At 40.6% G+C, this 15215-nt stretch overlaps 1 protein-coding gene across 6 annotated transcripts in view; it reads right to left on the bottom strand.

The window, feature by feature from the left end:
• The window catches only part of smoc1 (SPARC related modular calcium binding 1), a 32759-nt gene extending 20827 nt beyond the window's left edge, over nucleotides 1–11932 (bottom strand). For all 6 annotated transcript variants that reach the window (XM_088312585.1, XM_088312559.1, XM_088312602.1 and 3 more), the window contains exons 1-5: nucleotides 11626–11932; nucleotides 3893–4058; nucleotides 3502–3585; nucleotides 1967–2079; nucleotides 1773–1872 (exon numbers count right to left, since the gene is read on the bottom strand). In XM_088312585.1, the coding sequence (XP_088168711.1) occupies nucleotides 1773–1872; nucleotides 1967–2079; nucleotides 3502–3585; nucleotides 3893–4058; nucleotides 11626–11751 (589 nt within the window). In that variant the 5' untranslated portion in view covers nucleotides 11752–11932. The remainder of the gene's footprint in view (nucleotides 1–1772; nucleotides 1873–1966; nucleotides 2080–3501; nucleotides 3586–3892; nucleotides 4059–11625) is intronic.
• Between the last annotated feature and the right edge of the window lie 3283 nt (nucleotides 11933–15215).

Raw genomic sequence — 15215 nt, 5'->3', positions numbered from 1 at the left:
CGGTGAAGACAGTATTTTGGATGAAAGCTGCTCAGAGAAGCTATTAATTGATGCAGACAGCAGCATTAAAGAAGTATTGTTAAGAAGATTTCTGGTACTGGCTGGGTCCTGCATGAGACAACAATCTCCCATATTCTTCAAAGAACACAGTGAAGACAGTCCCTTCTAAAACTGGGAAGAAAGCTGATCTTGACCCCGCTTAAAGAGGCATTGGGTGACATTAAAGGAACTGCGCTAGTTTCTGGCAAGTACCAGCTGTTTTCTACTGTGGACAACAATCGCCCATATTCTTAATTAAAAAAAATGTTTATAAAAAGGCAGCGACATTGATGAAGCTGCGGTAATTTCGGCCAAGCACTTGGCTTTATCCTACATGTGACAACAATCTCCAATATTCTTAATGGAACACCATGAAAACAGAGTCTGTAAATGAATGGAAAAGTGGGTTCAGTAGGGTTCGAAAAAAGGCAGAATTAAAGACGCTTTAAAAATTTCTGATTTGTGTCCTACATGCGACAACAATCTCCAGGACTCTTCATACAACACAAGAGAAAGAGTCTCTCAAAAATTCAAGAAGAGTGGTCAAAGTGGCTGGATAAAAGACCCACAATGACATTAATGGTGCTGTGGAAATTTCTGGCAAGTCCTGGATGTGTCCTACATGTGACAACAATCTCCAGTGTTGTTCATGGAACACCATGAAGGCAGTCCCTCTCGAATAGATGAAAAGATGAGACCAAGGAGACTGATAAAGAAGGTGACAGTGACATTAAATGCTTTTTCTGAACTTTGGGCAAGTCCTGGCTATGTCCTAAATATGACAACAATTACCCCTTTCTTTGCATGGAACACGGTGCTCTTGTTCTTCCAAAATAAATGCAACGATTAGAGGAACAACAGACAAGAAGGCTGCAAAAAAAGCTGAACGCAAAATTGAAAGGGGAAGTTGGAATTTCTGGTAAGTACTGGCTGTGCCCTACATGTGCCAACAATCTCCCATATTCTTTCCATGTCAGGACAATGGTAAAGGAAAGCCTTTTTCTCATGAAAAAGAAATCTTAAATCTGTGTACGTTTGCGCGCAAAATACGAACATGCGTAGTGACTTTGCAGCCAGCCAAAAGCAGATTGCGCACAAAAAGACATTCTGTAACAACAGTTTGCAAGAATGCAAAGTCTTCAGACAGATTGGCGATGACAACTGGCGAAGAATTAGTTTCTGTCGTTGAGTGTGGGCAGAGCATGGCAGCCAAGTTAGTGATTTGGGGTTGCGCAACCTTGGATTTGGAGGAGAATTCAAATTCAGTAATGCTGTACCGATCATTAGGTGTGCCGCAGGGAATTTTCCAATTTTTAATTGGTCTGAAAAAGATTATTTTTACTAAAATGGGGTTGCAAAATTCTGGGAATGATCAAATCTGTAAACGTTACATGAGAATTTACATTAGGAAATTTAGGATTATTATTTAATGCTACCATCCAATTCATGGTGCTGCTCCTTCTGGTGTGCCCATCTCTGCCACTAGGAGGCAGTAAAATATGGTGCATTCATGCAGACACAAATGAAGAAGAACAGAGCGTCGTCTTCGACGGGGCTATATTACTACTCGAAGTGACTCAGCAAGATGGTGTATCTTAGAGATTTATTTCCAGGATAAAGAATATATGCCTGTGAGTATTGTTATATTTTCTGGCTTCATGTGTTCTTCCCCTGTAGGAGATTTGACCAACCATAAAACACAAACGAGTACACCGCTAAATTGTCGGCAGTACCTGAACACACCGGAGTCCTGTTGTGCACAGAGGAACCGCTCACCGGCTTTCCGTCGGTAGTGACGCACCAGCAGTAGCCTGTCAGAGTGTGACACTGCACCTGTGTAACCACACAAAGCCACCGTCACAATACGTACAAATAAATGATCATGAAATGATCCATTCATTTACACATCGTCGTCGTCATCGCAGACCTGCGCAAACGAGCCATCCTCGTTGCATTCTGGAACAAACGTGGACTCTTGGGGCCTCCGGGCTTGCTTCAATGCTTGGCTCCTCTCCACGCGACACTTGGACTGACCCTCATCTGGAACCAAACACGATCTTAAGTGATCGGTGGTCTTGCTAGAATATACTTAGAACAATGCCGGCAATTAACTTTTTCTTTCTCCTTTTCGGCAAGCACAGAGGGGAGGGGTGAGCAGTTACACGCGGAGATGTGAAAGCATGGATGCCTTTTAGCTCCGTTGACCTTTATTTATTTATTTATTTATTTTTTTAAACAGTGTCAGCGGGTACTAGTTAGCCTCAAGGTCCAGCAAGGACCATGAGCTGCCGACTCCAATCGAAGCTGCAACTAAGCAGAGCCGTGGCATCGGCGAGAACGTGTGATCTTTGCCCAGCGTTCCTTCACGAAAGCATGATTTTATGGAACAAAACTGCCTATTAACGTCAGGAAAGACGACACCGCTTTACCAAAAATGGATCTGGTGCGAGGTGCTGTTTGGCTAAAGGTCACGGTGGGGGTGTGGGGAAGCGAGAGAGGCGGGTAAGCAGATGCCAAGATCCGACCTTTTTACTCCACACCGATCAATCTGTGCTGCTGAGCGAGTGAATGATGGCGGTCTGTGAAAAATTACACGCCAGGCAAGAGGCGGAAAATGAAAGACATCTCCTATTTTACTTCCTTTTCTTTTCTTTTTGCCTAAGCTAACGCGATCGTAAAAGGTTCATTTGAATTTGAACGTCTGCCGCTTGGATCTCTAAGGGAGAACTTCATTTTTTTTTTTTTCAATCAAGGGTTTTTGTTTTGCAATTTTTTGTAAGGAATAAATGAAATAAAACAAATGTGTATATTGTTCAAGGCTTTTATTTTTTTTTTTTTTAATTGTTTTCGTTTGTCACTTTTTAAAATGTTTATATTTTATATTTATTCACAATTTTTTCACCCCAAGATGTTTTAAACTGTATTAACAATGTTTAAAAAATATTTTCAAAAGGTGTTTTGCTCAGATTATCAGATCAAAATATTTTTTCCACTTTTTTGGCTCATTTGATATTGTTAAAATTTGCTTAAGAAAACTAAATAGGTATTTCATGGTATTTTAGTATTTATTATTTTTGTATTAAAAATTTTTCCTTACTTTATTAAAGCAAAAAGGTCATTATAATTTTCAAGGAATTGTTTCCTTTTGTTTTTAATCATTTCATTTTTATTTTAAATAAACAGTATATTTTTCATTGATTTTTGGTCCGTTTGCAATTCTCGTATATTCAAATTTGATTTTCACATCCAAAATACATTCCAAATAATAATAATAATTTCCCTAAGGATTTTTTAGAGCTTTTTTTTCTAACTTTAAGTATATTTACTTGTTTTATTATTGTATTTTTTAAATGTGTATCGAAGGTATTAGCTAGATTTTATCAAATGAATCTTTTTTGCCTTCTCCAGAAATTACCATTGATTTGTGATTGGTTAAAATATCTTTATGGGCACAGTGCCTACCTGTTTGCACAGCGTCTCTGCTCACAGATGGCGGCGTAGGTGCGAGCGCCACTGCTGACTGCTCCACTTTTGTCCAGTTTCTTCCTGAAAGCCAAAACGTAGCATTTAGCACAAGACTGCCCCCGGTGGCCAGGAGGCCTTTAACTGGCTCCTTTGAGTGGACGCATTTCCCATGCGGCATTGTGTTAATGCTTCCCAAAGTTTTGAATCAAATTTTCCTTTGTAAAAATCACCCAGCATGCCGCCAAAGTAAAAAAAAAAAAATGTCCAAAAAATTGCAGTGTGCGGACTGAGCCTTATTGTACTAGAAAATCCACTTACAATTGACATCCACGATAATTCAAAATAATTCAGGAATTACTAGCGTAATTGCCTTGTGGTGCGCGCTCACCTCGACAGCGGCCGCGGTGCGCCAACGTAAGCGTCTTGTCTTTGCAGCGCGCCCTCTGCAGCTCGCATCCGTTTTCGTAGCTGCGTCCATCCGAGCCGCACACCGGCTTGGCCTGCGGTCGTGTGCAGGCACCGCCGCAGTGGTTGTCTCTGTCTCCAATCAGCCACTGAAACCACACAAATTCAAAAGAAGACAGGTTGGGTTTTTTTTCTTCCTCTGCATTTATCAGTATTGATAAAATCATTTTATGTTCTTGTTTTTTTGGGTGTATGTACACCTTCTCTGTCTCCTCTGACACAAACCACAACTCTGGCAACGTCTAAGCTTTTAAGACCACAAGTAAGGTTTTGGACCGAAAGGCTGAAAAACCACAAACCAAAGCAGAAACAACTCCAGGGAAAGACGTTGAGCGAAGATGTCAGTGGACAGACGTTAAAGAGTGCCTGGCAATGCAATCAAGACGGGAGTCGTTCGTCTCCTGCCACAGCAGCGTTTGTATAAATTAGCCAGTGTGTCACGAGTGCACAAATGAATGCCAGGATGTGACGAATATTTGGAGCACAGGTGGTGCGTGACAGAAAATTGTACGTCGGTTGTCCCAATGTGGCTGAATGCGGCGTTTGTTCAAATTGGGAAACGATGAGGAAAGACGCGACAGAAGCCAGAAATCAAACCAGAATAGCGCTCCCGACTGTGCAGTACTGACGAACAAAATTCTGATAACCGATTAATAGCTTGATTATTTTTCAAATATTTGATATAGTAAATTAAGTAACTTTTTGTAGACCCTTAAAGGATTTCAACAATTACAGAACTATTAGTGTTTTTTAACTTTAAAACAGAGAGGACTTTACAGAAATTAACTGATGGATTTAGCTTTAGCGTTCGGCCATAAAAGTATGCGATAAATAAGTATTTACTGAAACGGAGAAGGATAAATTCATACTGAAAAATATTATATAGGCAAAATTCCAGCTGATTATATTAATTTGAAAAGGCCTAATATCTGTCGATATAATCAAGGAAAAAAAAATAAAGAAAAAAAAATAAATAAATAAATCGCTACGCAAGTGAAAGAGCATTCACTGTTGACTTACGAGCCACTAAATCTGCCCCCCCCCACACCGCCAGACCTGACTCAGCGCCTTAATGGACGCAGCCCTTCTTCTACCTACGCAGGGATTAAAAAAACATTTAATCTCACATGAAATTTTTGAGACGCCATTAAGTGGACATAAACTCAAAGTCTCCCACATAAGCATTGCAGCTTAGTCATACCGTCCCGCCACCCACAGACGTGTACTGAATCTTGTGAGGATTCAAAAAAAAAAAGAAAAAGAAAGCAGACTGTCTGGCAGATGCTGGCAGGTTTTGGTTGAATATTTTAAGAAAGGTTTCAAGGTTGGTGTTAGTCAGCGAAATACATGTGACTTTTCCCACAGAGTGAATAAAGAGACGTGAGTCATTCAGGTTCCACATAGAATGTTCCAAAAGCCATGCATCTTTCAAGGACAAAAAAAAAAAAAAAAAAACTCTACATTTGGTAGGGAGGGCGGGCATCAGCCCCTAAAAATGGAGACGGTGACACCCCCCAGAATTAAAAAGAAAAATAAATAAAAGCCACTATAGTTCTGAGCAAAATAAAATTTGTTTCGCATTTCTAATGTCTGTTTAACACGATGGCCTCATAGTGCAGAGGTCGTGGGATCAATTCGGGGTCCGGCCTTCCTGTGTGGAGTTTGCATGTTCTCCCCGTGCCTGCGTGGGTTTTCTCCGGGTACTCCGGTTTCCTCCCACATTACAAAAAAAACATGCATGTCAGGTTGATTGAACACTCTAAATTGTATAAAATAGTATAAATAGTAGACCCACTGAAGAAGTACCAAGAAACCAAGCCTGGATTGACGCAAGAACGCCATTTTACTTAAAAGCCGACATTTGAGGTTATTTTTTTTTTTCCAGATGTCACTGCTACGACCTAAAAAAAATGGATGTGACTGTCTAGCATCTTTCTCCCTTCACAACCCTACACGAAAATAATGCGATTGTCGCTAGGCTTTCCACGCTAGATGTGCTAGCCACCAGCTAGCTTGAAAGCTAATAAGCTTGGGCCTAGAATATAGTAAGTCGCAGTTGCGCCGGATAACCACTGATAAGAATGAAGGTTCAGAAAGTTCTTGAATTAATGGGAGAGGGGCGACTCATGCCACATTTCGAAGCGCATCACCAGGCACCATTTTAGTCACACCACCAAAAAATGATGAGAAACAGTTCTCAGTCGTAGCATGTTTTCAGAAACTGTCTAACGCGTATTATTTAGAAACAAATCTCTGAATTCACTTTAAAGGGTCTTCAATCATTTCACGTTAGATGGGATATAAAATTAAGATTTTTTTTTTGTGTGTATTTTTTTAGCAGTTAAAGCTACAAAAGCAAAGTTGGCTTCTTAGTGAAATGGTTTTGCGGTCTACTGAAAAACCATTGGTGCGTTCAAGTGCAATCAGAAAGTATAGACAGCACTTCACTGTTTGCAGAGTTTGTTATTTTAGGGACTTCTTTCAAAATTAAGTGATTTGTTTTTTTCCCTCAATAGCAGGGGTGGGCAAACTATTTGATTGGCGGGCCACAATGGGTTCTAAAATTTGACAGAGGGGCCGGACCAGGAGCAGATGGATGGAGTGTTTCGGTCTCCTCACCTCATCGGAGGAAAAAAAATACATTTTAAATGAAAGTGAACAAAAGCATAACGACAATATATATGTCCTTGAAAAACCTCAGTATTTAGAAAATAAAACATTAACGATGTTTATTCATTTAATTTTTATCAAGTTCGGCGGGCCGGATTAAAACGTTTAACGGGGCCGCACGTGGCCCCCGGGCCGTAGTTTGCCCACGCCTGCCCTATAGTGTACATAAATCTAATAATATCCCATATAATGCTGATGCTTAAGAGGCGCTGCAAAATAAATTGAGTGAAACATTCAAAAAGACTTGAATGGCTGCAAGCACATGCTGCGAATACTCAAAATATGTCATTACTCGTCTATTTTAAACACATTTGCAAAAATCTTATTTGGTCATTCTTGTGTGTCGATTTCTGGAGGGGGGAAAAAGTGAAGAGCCGTCAATACTTTATAGATACGTCGTAAATGTCATCGTGTTATGGTAACATAAAAGTGACAAGACAAATTAATTTGCAAAGACAGCAACAAGCATGAAGTCATTTCATTAGAAAAAAAAAACATCACACACGTATTAGTCGCACTCTGATGAATTGAGCAGAGCCCCGAGAAGCTTCCAGCATCAGGAGAGGCAAATGTCAGATCTGGCTTTCATTATCCTGATTGGAACGGCAGACAATTGAGCATGAAAAGGCATTTTCCGAGGGTGAACTCATGTGTGATTGGTCACTGATGGAGTCGACGTCCAGAACATCTGTCAATGGCCCGTAAAAGACCTAAAAAAGTGGAGCCCCGGCATTCCTAATGAGAGGTTTTGGCTCGTAAAAACAAAAAAAAAAACGTGTGTGTGTGTGTGTGTGTGTGTGCGCTTTGGAGCACGCGCCTCCACCAGGATAAAATGATCCGCTGGCATTTCGCGGAATTTAGACGTGATGATTTCTACGTCTTTGAGTATTTCGGCCTTGACGCCGTTCTTCCCCTGAAATGTCTTTTCTAGACGTCGATTAGCATCGATGTGTGGGCGAAAAAAAAATAATTTAGAAAAAAGCTGGTCCGAAGTCGTTTGACTGATTTACTTACGCAAAGGTGCCGATGATGATTCACTACTTAAAGCGGTACTTCATCACATTATGATAAATAGGATGGATTATTTGTCGGCATTCCTGCTGGCATTCGATTGAAAGACGATTTATTTTTGAAGTGGAACGATTTGGTTCTATTCGATTCAGTGAGATTATGAGTCGATATATGACGCAATTCAACTCATACAATGAGTTTATCGTTGTCATTATTCAATACCATTTAAATTTTAATTGTTCCATTCATACATTATGGTGCCAATTTTTTATTTTTTTTTAAATATGCAACCCCAAAAAAACTTGCCAGTGATGCTTGAGCGGATGCAATTCAATTCAAGCGACTGCAATTGATATACGATTAAACTGAGTTACGAGCTTGGTCACGTAACAAACCGAACTCGCAAGCCATGATACTTTATTTAGAAATTTAATTGCAATCGGCCAATCATTTCTCATTTTATTGGTATTAAAAACTAGTCACATCTGTTCGAATTAGTGCTGATGTTTTTACAATAAGCAGCTGTTGACTAATTTTCACACTTGTCTTTAGAGTTAATATTCAAATTTGACCCTGGGACAGCTCATTTGTGTTGATTCATCATTTCCTATGGGGAAAAAAAAACAGTGTTCTCATCCTTAATCTCAAAATGCACGAACATCCCGAATAACCACATTTTCCCTCAAGGCGCACCTGCACCCACACACCTGATGGCATTTACCTCATGCCTATAAAACTTTTTTTCCCCGAAAAACGGGAATATGCGCTCATGATGGGTACGCCGCCAGGACCCCCCCTGCCTTGTTTACTTGTTTGCAATTTGCTTTTGTCACTTTCCAGCAGCGCCTTATAAGCCAGTCTCTCACAAGCCTTTCTTAAACTTCCCGTTATCCCGCTTCAGCGGGAAATTCCGGGCACCGATTGCATCACAGGAGAGGATCGTTGCCTTTCACTTTTATTTGGGAATCATCCAAGAGACAAATGTTGCATTCAAATGCCTCGAGTGCCCTTAAAAAGCTTTTCTTCACATTCTACAAACTCGCCAGCGACCGCAAGATCGTCCGCCAACATGTACTATTACTTTCATATTGTCATTCTTATTATTATGTTTGGAGGCCTGCGGAGAGAGAGGATGTTACACAAGCGCTACGTGCACCCCAAGCAGTCCATTTTTTTTTTTTAACATGTGTTGTGAAATTGCTCCAGTGTGTGACAAAGTATGACAGTTGACCACAACTATTACATTTGACGATTCAACGCAATAAGCACTCCTGATTGTTCAGCAAAATGATTCAGCGTTCATACAGAAGAAAAGAGGAGGATACGGTAAGCCGGATGAAAATTTAATTAAAACAATATCTAAAGCATTAATATGCAAATAGTTAAGACTGAATATTTTTTTGCAGTACAGAAATACCGTGTTTTTATAATCATTGCGCACCACTGATATCAAGTGTTGTCAACTCAATTTGTTTGAATGGAAATTGGCAGAGGAAAGATTTTTGGCCAACTCGGGTTTGATCCTAAAAATTTTTTATTCAATTTAAAAAAAAAAAAATTATAAAAAAACCAACTCTGGCCAGCAGATCTGGAAATTTGACAGTTACTAGCAGATTGTGATTAACCAAATTGTTTGCAATATTAAATCTACGACGATTGCCACAAAAGAGAGAAAAGATGAAAGGGATTATCTAAATTTACAAGTAAGAAGCGATGACATAATGTACATATGTACATACACGCGCGTGGCACGATGCAAACACACACACACACACACACACACACACAACTAAATACTACTACTACTAAATAGCGTAGTTTAGTAGTAGCTTGAAAGTCTGTCAAATGTAAAATCGTTACACGGGTTAATATTTGTCAAAACATTATTTTGCCATCAAAGAGGACATTTTCATTGCTGTTGGTACTTTATAAAATTATGCGCATATAGGTCGCTGATGTGCATAAAATGTCTTTTCTGCTTTTTTTTGGTCCAAAATATGTGACTTGGGTGTAATCAACCCGCGTTTTACAGCTGATTACTAAAACAAAAAAAGTTTCTGTGGATATGTAGTCAGAAAATGCAATATTCTGTGAGGCTTAAATGATCAGTCAATGCTCTAAATGGGCTGGCACTCAATTGTTGTTTTTTTTAAGATGGTCTCTTGTTATGGAGCATAAGCGTGTCGATGGATATCGCAGCCAAGCTTCACAAAAAAAAATGTGCATTTCTCCATTACACCGTTTCTATTTCACTCATGCTTTTATTGTAGTTGAGGAAAGCTTGCGCCGCATGTTTCTTGCATATCGTCTGCAATACTGTCACCAGTCATGTGCAGAACTGCAATAAGTGTTACAACTCACAAAATGTAAACGAAGCATGCACATTTTTCATCTGACTTGAAGAACGGTTCACTATTTGTCAAACTGCACACAGCGCATTCAAGGAGGTCACCCTTAAAAATACCGAGACGGAAAAGCTATGGTATAGTTTTTTTTGTTGTTTTTTTTTTTAGGTGAAGTATCGGAGTACTTTTGGAGTACCAATACTCCCTAAAACCCTACACGAGACTGATCCACCCCCTGAAATTAGCACATTTCCTCATTGCAAGAAATACGCTGTAAAATATATCTAAAATTCTTGACCGTTTGGGGTATTTTGGCGAAATCATGACATAGACATGTGAACACGTATGTTGAGTCAAAAATATCCTCATAATTATTTGTGCGACCTCAGAAAGGTGATTTATCAATAGATTAGTTACTGGCTCATCCAAATTTCGGTGGGAACCTGCGAAAAGTGTGACGACTCACTGAGAGTTCTCAGGATTGTTTCAAACTACCCCAGCAATACGGTTCCCACTGTCCCATAAAAATACATGTGCAATGGTGCCTTGAGATACAAGTACCTTGACTTCCAAGCTTTTGGAGGTATGAGCCATGGCCATTTATCAACATCAATTAGTTGTTAATTTAGTAAACACTGTAACTTGCAATTTTTTTAAGCGTTCGGTATGACGTCACAATATTTTACCAAACAAGTGTGGCATAAGCACAAATCAGTAAATCATAACAGATGAAAAAAAAAATATTTTGGTGTTCGGGGGGGGTACGGGGGGGGGGGGTGCTGAAATAGATTAAATTCATTTCGATTCATGAGTGTTTCTATACACAAGCTTTGTCATGGAACAAATTACATAACTTGGACTCTTTTACAGTAGCAGAGTAACCTATGCTAATGTGGTGGGAACACAGACAGTTCTCTGGACTGTTTCAAGTTCCCTCTTAGATACTGTTCCCACTGTCGCGACATAAAGTCACTCGTTTCTCGAATGTACAGGGTCAAGAGTGTCGCCTTTGTCGACGGTTACTTTGATTTTCAACATATACGATGGACTACCAGCTATTTGCGAAGTTTGGGGATCGGGCCTGCCCGAAAATAAGAAGTCTGCATGTAATTCACGGCGATTGACTGAATGATTGAAATGCATCCATCAAGCTTCCAGGTTCGCAGTCGAGGAATTTTGCGTTTTTTTTTTTTTTTTTCATTGATTCAGTTTCTTTGGCGTTTGCTGCCATTTTGCGATGCAGTTTTGAGATCGAATTCCATTCACCACAATAAAATAACTGAGTACTGATTGAGCCAATCACATCGTCGCTGTAGTTTGGCCAGCAGCTGATTGGCAGTTATGTTCTTGTCTCGTATTTTTTTTTAACCCCAATAGAAATGATGTTATTGACTATTCGGTTGGAAAAACATTTTTTTTACTACTGTGGGATCCACGAAGACGTAAATCCGCGGCAGGCGAAACGCGAGCAGGTGGGGGTCGACTGTCCTGATAAAATCTCAAATCCATTTCAGTAGACGCAGCTTCCGCGGGTGCAAACGTTTTTTTCTTTGATGTATTTTAGGTCACTTTAGTTAAAGTAATCAAAATGTCATTTAGAATTTTGTTAATTTGGCCTGGTCCGACTCACCCTGTTGGCCGGCTTGCTGTGGCCGGCGTGGACGTGGGGCAGGTAGCACAGAAGCAGCAGAGGCACCATGAGGTGACAACAGCACGACGCCGCGACAAAAACAACAACAATACGCGAAGACAACATGGCAGCAGATATGTTCTTCTTCTTCTACTTCTTCTTCTTTGCGTCAGCAGTCACATAATAGTGGCACGCGCGGGACGACCGTGGCCGCCACAGCTCTAGAGTGTGTCGAGTGCTTGCTTGTATCCACAGGTTGACTTTCTCTCCTCGCAGCAGTTTTCATTGCCTACTTTAGTCGGCGGGGGAAAAGGAGCTCGGACAGTGATTGACGTTCCCGTTCGACCAATGGGCGGCAGCTGGTTTGACTCCAAGCCACGCCCACACGTCTAACCACAGGTTGGTGAAAATCAAGAACTGCTCAACATTTCAGATGCGTGTGATTTCGTTGACGAACGACCATTTGTAGTAATGTTAACATTCTGGTAGTGTAACATTTAGCCAGTACCTTAAAATAATTTGTATCATATAATATTTTAATATCAATATTAGCATTCGGGAATGTCACACTGCTAATTAAAAAGGGTGTCAAAATTAATTTAGTTTTGATTCAAATGATTCAAAGTGCTATAGTGCTATATATATATATATATATATATATATATATATTTACATGGGAGGGGTCAATTGAAATCGGAAATCTGATTTTTTTTTTTATAAAAATATAAATTAAAAAGTAAAGATGAACTGCCCAGCATGTTAAAGTGTTGCTTTGCACAACTGCAAACAATAAAGTTTTTTAATTTAGTACTGATCCGGCAAGTCAGGCCTTGGCGGAGGTCCACTCTGAGTGTCTCTGTTGCGGTTTAAGCGCAAGCACGTCAGCGTCGGCCATCAAGGACATTTTTAACTGATTGTTGTTTAAACATCGGCTATCGTGTGACATAAACACAGAGAAGCTCCACGCAGGAAACTCTGCAGTGTGGTGCCGGGGATTTTTTTTAATACATATAAATAAATAAAAGAGACATTAAAATGGCTTTGTTTATTTGGCTCGAAAGCTTAAAAAGCATTTTGGATCGCACGCAGGTACTTTTTTTTTTTGTGGGGATGGGTTGGGGGGCGGTGCTTAATGCACCGGAGAGCCAATGAAGTGTCACACATGTATGCTGGATTTATTTTCTGTGTTTTTTTAACATTGCTGCTCAAATTGACCGGCTTTGAAATTTAAATGAAACATACCATGGAATATTTTTAATTTAATTTTTAATTTTTAATTTTTTTACTTTTAATAGTCTCCGGAATGCCTGCTCGAGTAAATCTTTGGTGAACTGCCTATTTCCCAGAATGTATCTGTGACATCACAACATGGCTCATTTGCATAATACCGCCCCCAGACCAAGTTTCTCAGCCTATGATTTGGTAGCTAGGCTGGGGGGGAAGATCCACTATAGTTAAGCATAACCTGGATAAGTGTCACATACTTGAATGCGCAGCAAAGCTGTTAGGGGTAAATGTTTTTGTCTGCTGCATGCGCCTCATACACAGATCCGAACCACGAGAATGACCAATATTGAAGTACAGGAGCACAGTTGGCCTAAGTGTCCATCAAAAAAGAGGCAGATGTTTTATTCCTAAATTACTTTATATATTGTGGTAAACCACTGTAACATTAGCACTGTGCGTAAATATAGAAAGTTAAAATAAAAGTACTTAAATAAGGATTCAATTAAAAAATGAAAAAAAGTTCAATGAAAATTGTTCAGAAGAAAACAGTAAATGCAAATGTACAGGACTGGATTATAATAAAAAAAGGAAACTGCTGAAACATTAGGCCCAGTTTGAACATTCAATATAGTGCTTCTTTCACCTACCACTAGAGGGAGCCGAAGGTACAACAGAGTTATTACGCAACACAAAGAAATGCTTTAACAAACGTGTACAGTATTTTTCACACCATTTTGATTATGATGCATTGTGTACGGCAGCAAGGAGGCCCTCGAAAGATATCCTTTAAAGCCAAAAACAAAAATGTACAGTTATATTGAAATAAATGTGAAATGAGGTGAATTCAATTTCAAATGAATAATTCCAGTTAAAAAATGTAATACGTCAAACGCTCATACATGTGTGAAGTGCTGTATGTTCTAAAAATTGGTCCGAATTATTAATTAATCATGAACGATCTATCTATACCAGCAACGTTTGTCGACAGGCAGAACAACTAAATTCTCTTCCCCAAGATGGGAAAATGTACAAAATAAAGTATGCCGTGATATTGTTCTCATGTAAAATACAGTATTTGCCGTAGCTCAATAAAGGTTGGGAAACACTAAAGTTCTAAAGGCGGCATCCAGCGTTGTCTGTGGACCTGGCTGGTCCTGTGAAGAGTGAGACCTCTGCTTGCCCCCAGTTCACATTTCCAGCTTTGCTTTGCCAACAGAAAGCTTTGCTGGACACTTTCAACAAATCCCCCCTTTTGACCCTTTCTCCAAACACCAACAATCCCCCCCCCCCCCCCCTTCGCCCACCGCCCTCCTTTTACCCACCCTGGCGGTCCCATGCCGAGACGGAGCTATTAATTCAATCAGCCAAGCACTACGCTCAATTGGGCATCCATAAGGGCCCGGTATGGGCGCAGGGGGCCCTGCGGAGGGTCGGGCACCCTCATCCACCCCGCGGGGGCTTTTAATTGCTGATGACAGTGTGTAAACATGGCGGTGAATAGCGCGGCGCAGGTGCAGGCCCGTCTGCTGACGCTGGCTGGTGCAATAGTTCACACCCGCGCCTCCCACTGCCCCCCCCGCGCCGCACTTTGTTTTTGGCCGCGAGTGTTGCTTTGTCTACAACAGCTTTACACCCGACAAACTTCGATCTCTGTGGGGGGCCGGGCGGCGGGTAGTGGGGGGGGATCACTTAAGGTGATCTCGTTAACATTCCTTCAGACACACACTCATCGTCACATCCCAGAACATCTCGGTACTGCAGCAAAATAATTTGGCCCTGGGCTGGTACCAGGTAGAGACTTGGGGGCAAAGTGGAGATTCGGTCTGAGGAAGGGGAGCATCCCTCAACTAAGGATTCTTGTCTTTCTGGTAGACCCCTGGATTCTGGTGAAGTGGGTGGTTCCAGTTGGGAAATGGGAGCATTGTCTTTGCCAACCGACAACCAAGAATACAAATGCTTTTTTGTTTCCACTTTATTATAGAGTGGGCAAACTACGGCCCGGGGGCCACAAGCGGCCCGTTAAACGTTTTAATCCGGCCCGACGAAATTGAAAAAAATTAAATGAATAAATCTTGTTAATGTTTTATTTTCTAAATACTGTAGAGTGTCAACGACAGATATTTTGTTGAATGCTTTTGTTCATTTTCATTTCAAATTAAATGTATTTTTTTTCTCCGATCAGGTGAGGTTACCAAAACACTCCATCCATCTGCTCCTGGTCCGGCCCCTTCTGTCAAATTTTAGAACCCATTGTGGCCCGCCAATCAAAAAGTTCGCCCACCCCTGCAACTGTCTTGCCCACTTCTCTTGTTTTCCTTCTAGATCCAACAAGCAAATCGTGGGGACTCCTTGACATGGTTTGG

The sequence above is a fragment of the Idiotropiscis lumnitzeri genome, chromosome 1 (assembly GCF_059441095.1).
Source record: "Idiotropiscis lumnitzeri isolate Australia: NSW breed Sydney's pygmy pipehorse chromosome 1, RoL_Ilum_1.0, whole genome shotgun sequence".
In the NCBI taxonomy this organism is placed as follows: domain Eukaryota; kingdom Metazoa; phylum Chordata; class Actinopteri; order Syngnathiformes; family Syngnathidae; genus Idiotropiscis; species Idiotropiscis lumnitzeri.
This window is presented reverse-complemented; position numbering and strand designations above follow the sequence as displayed.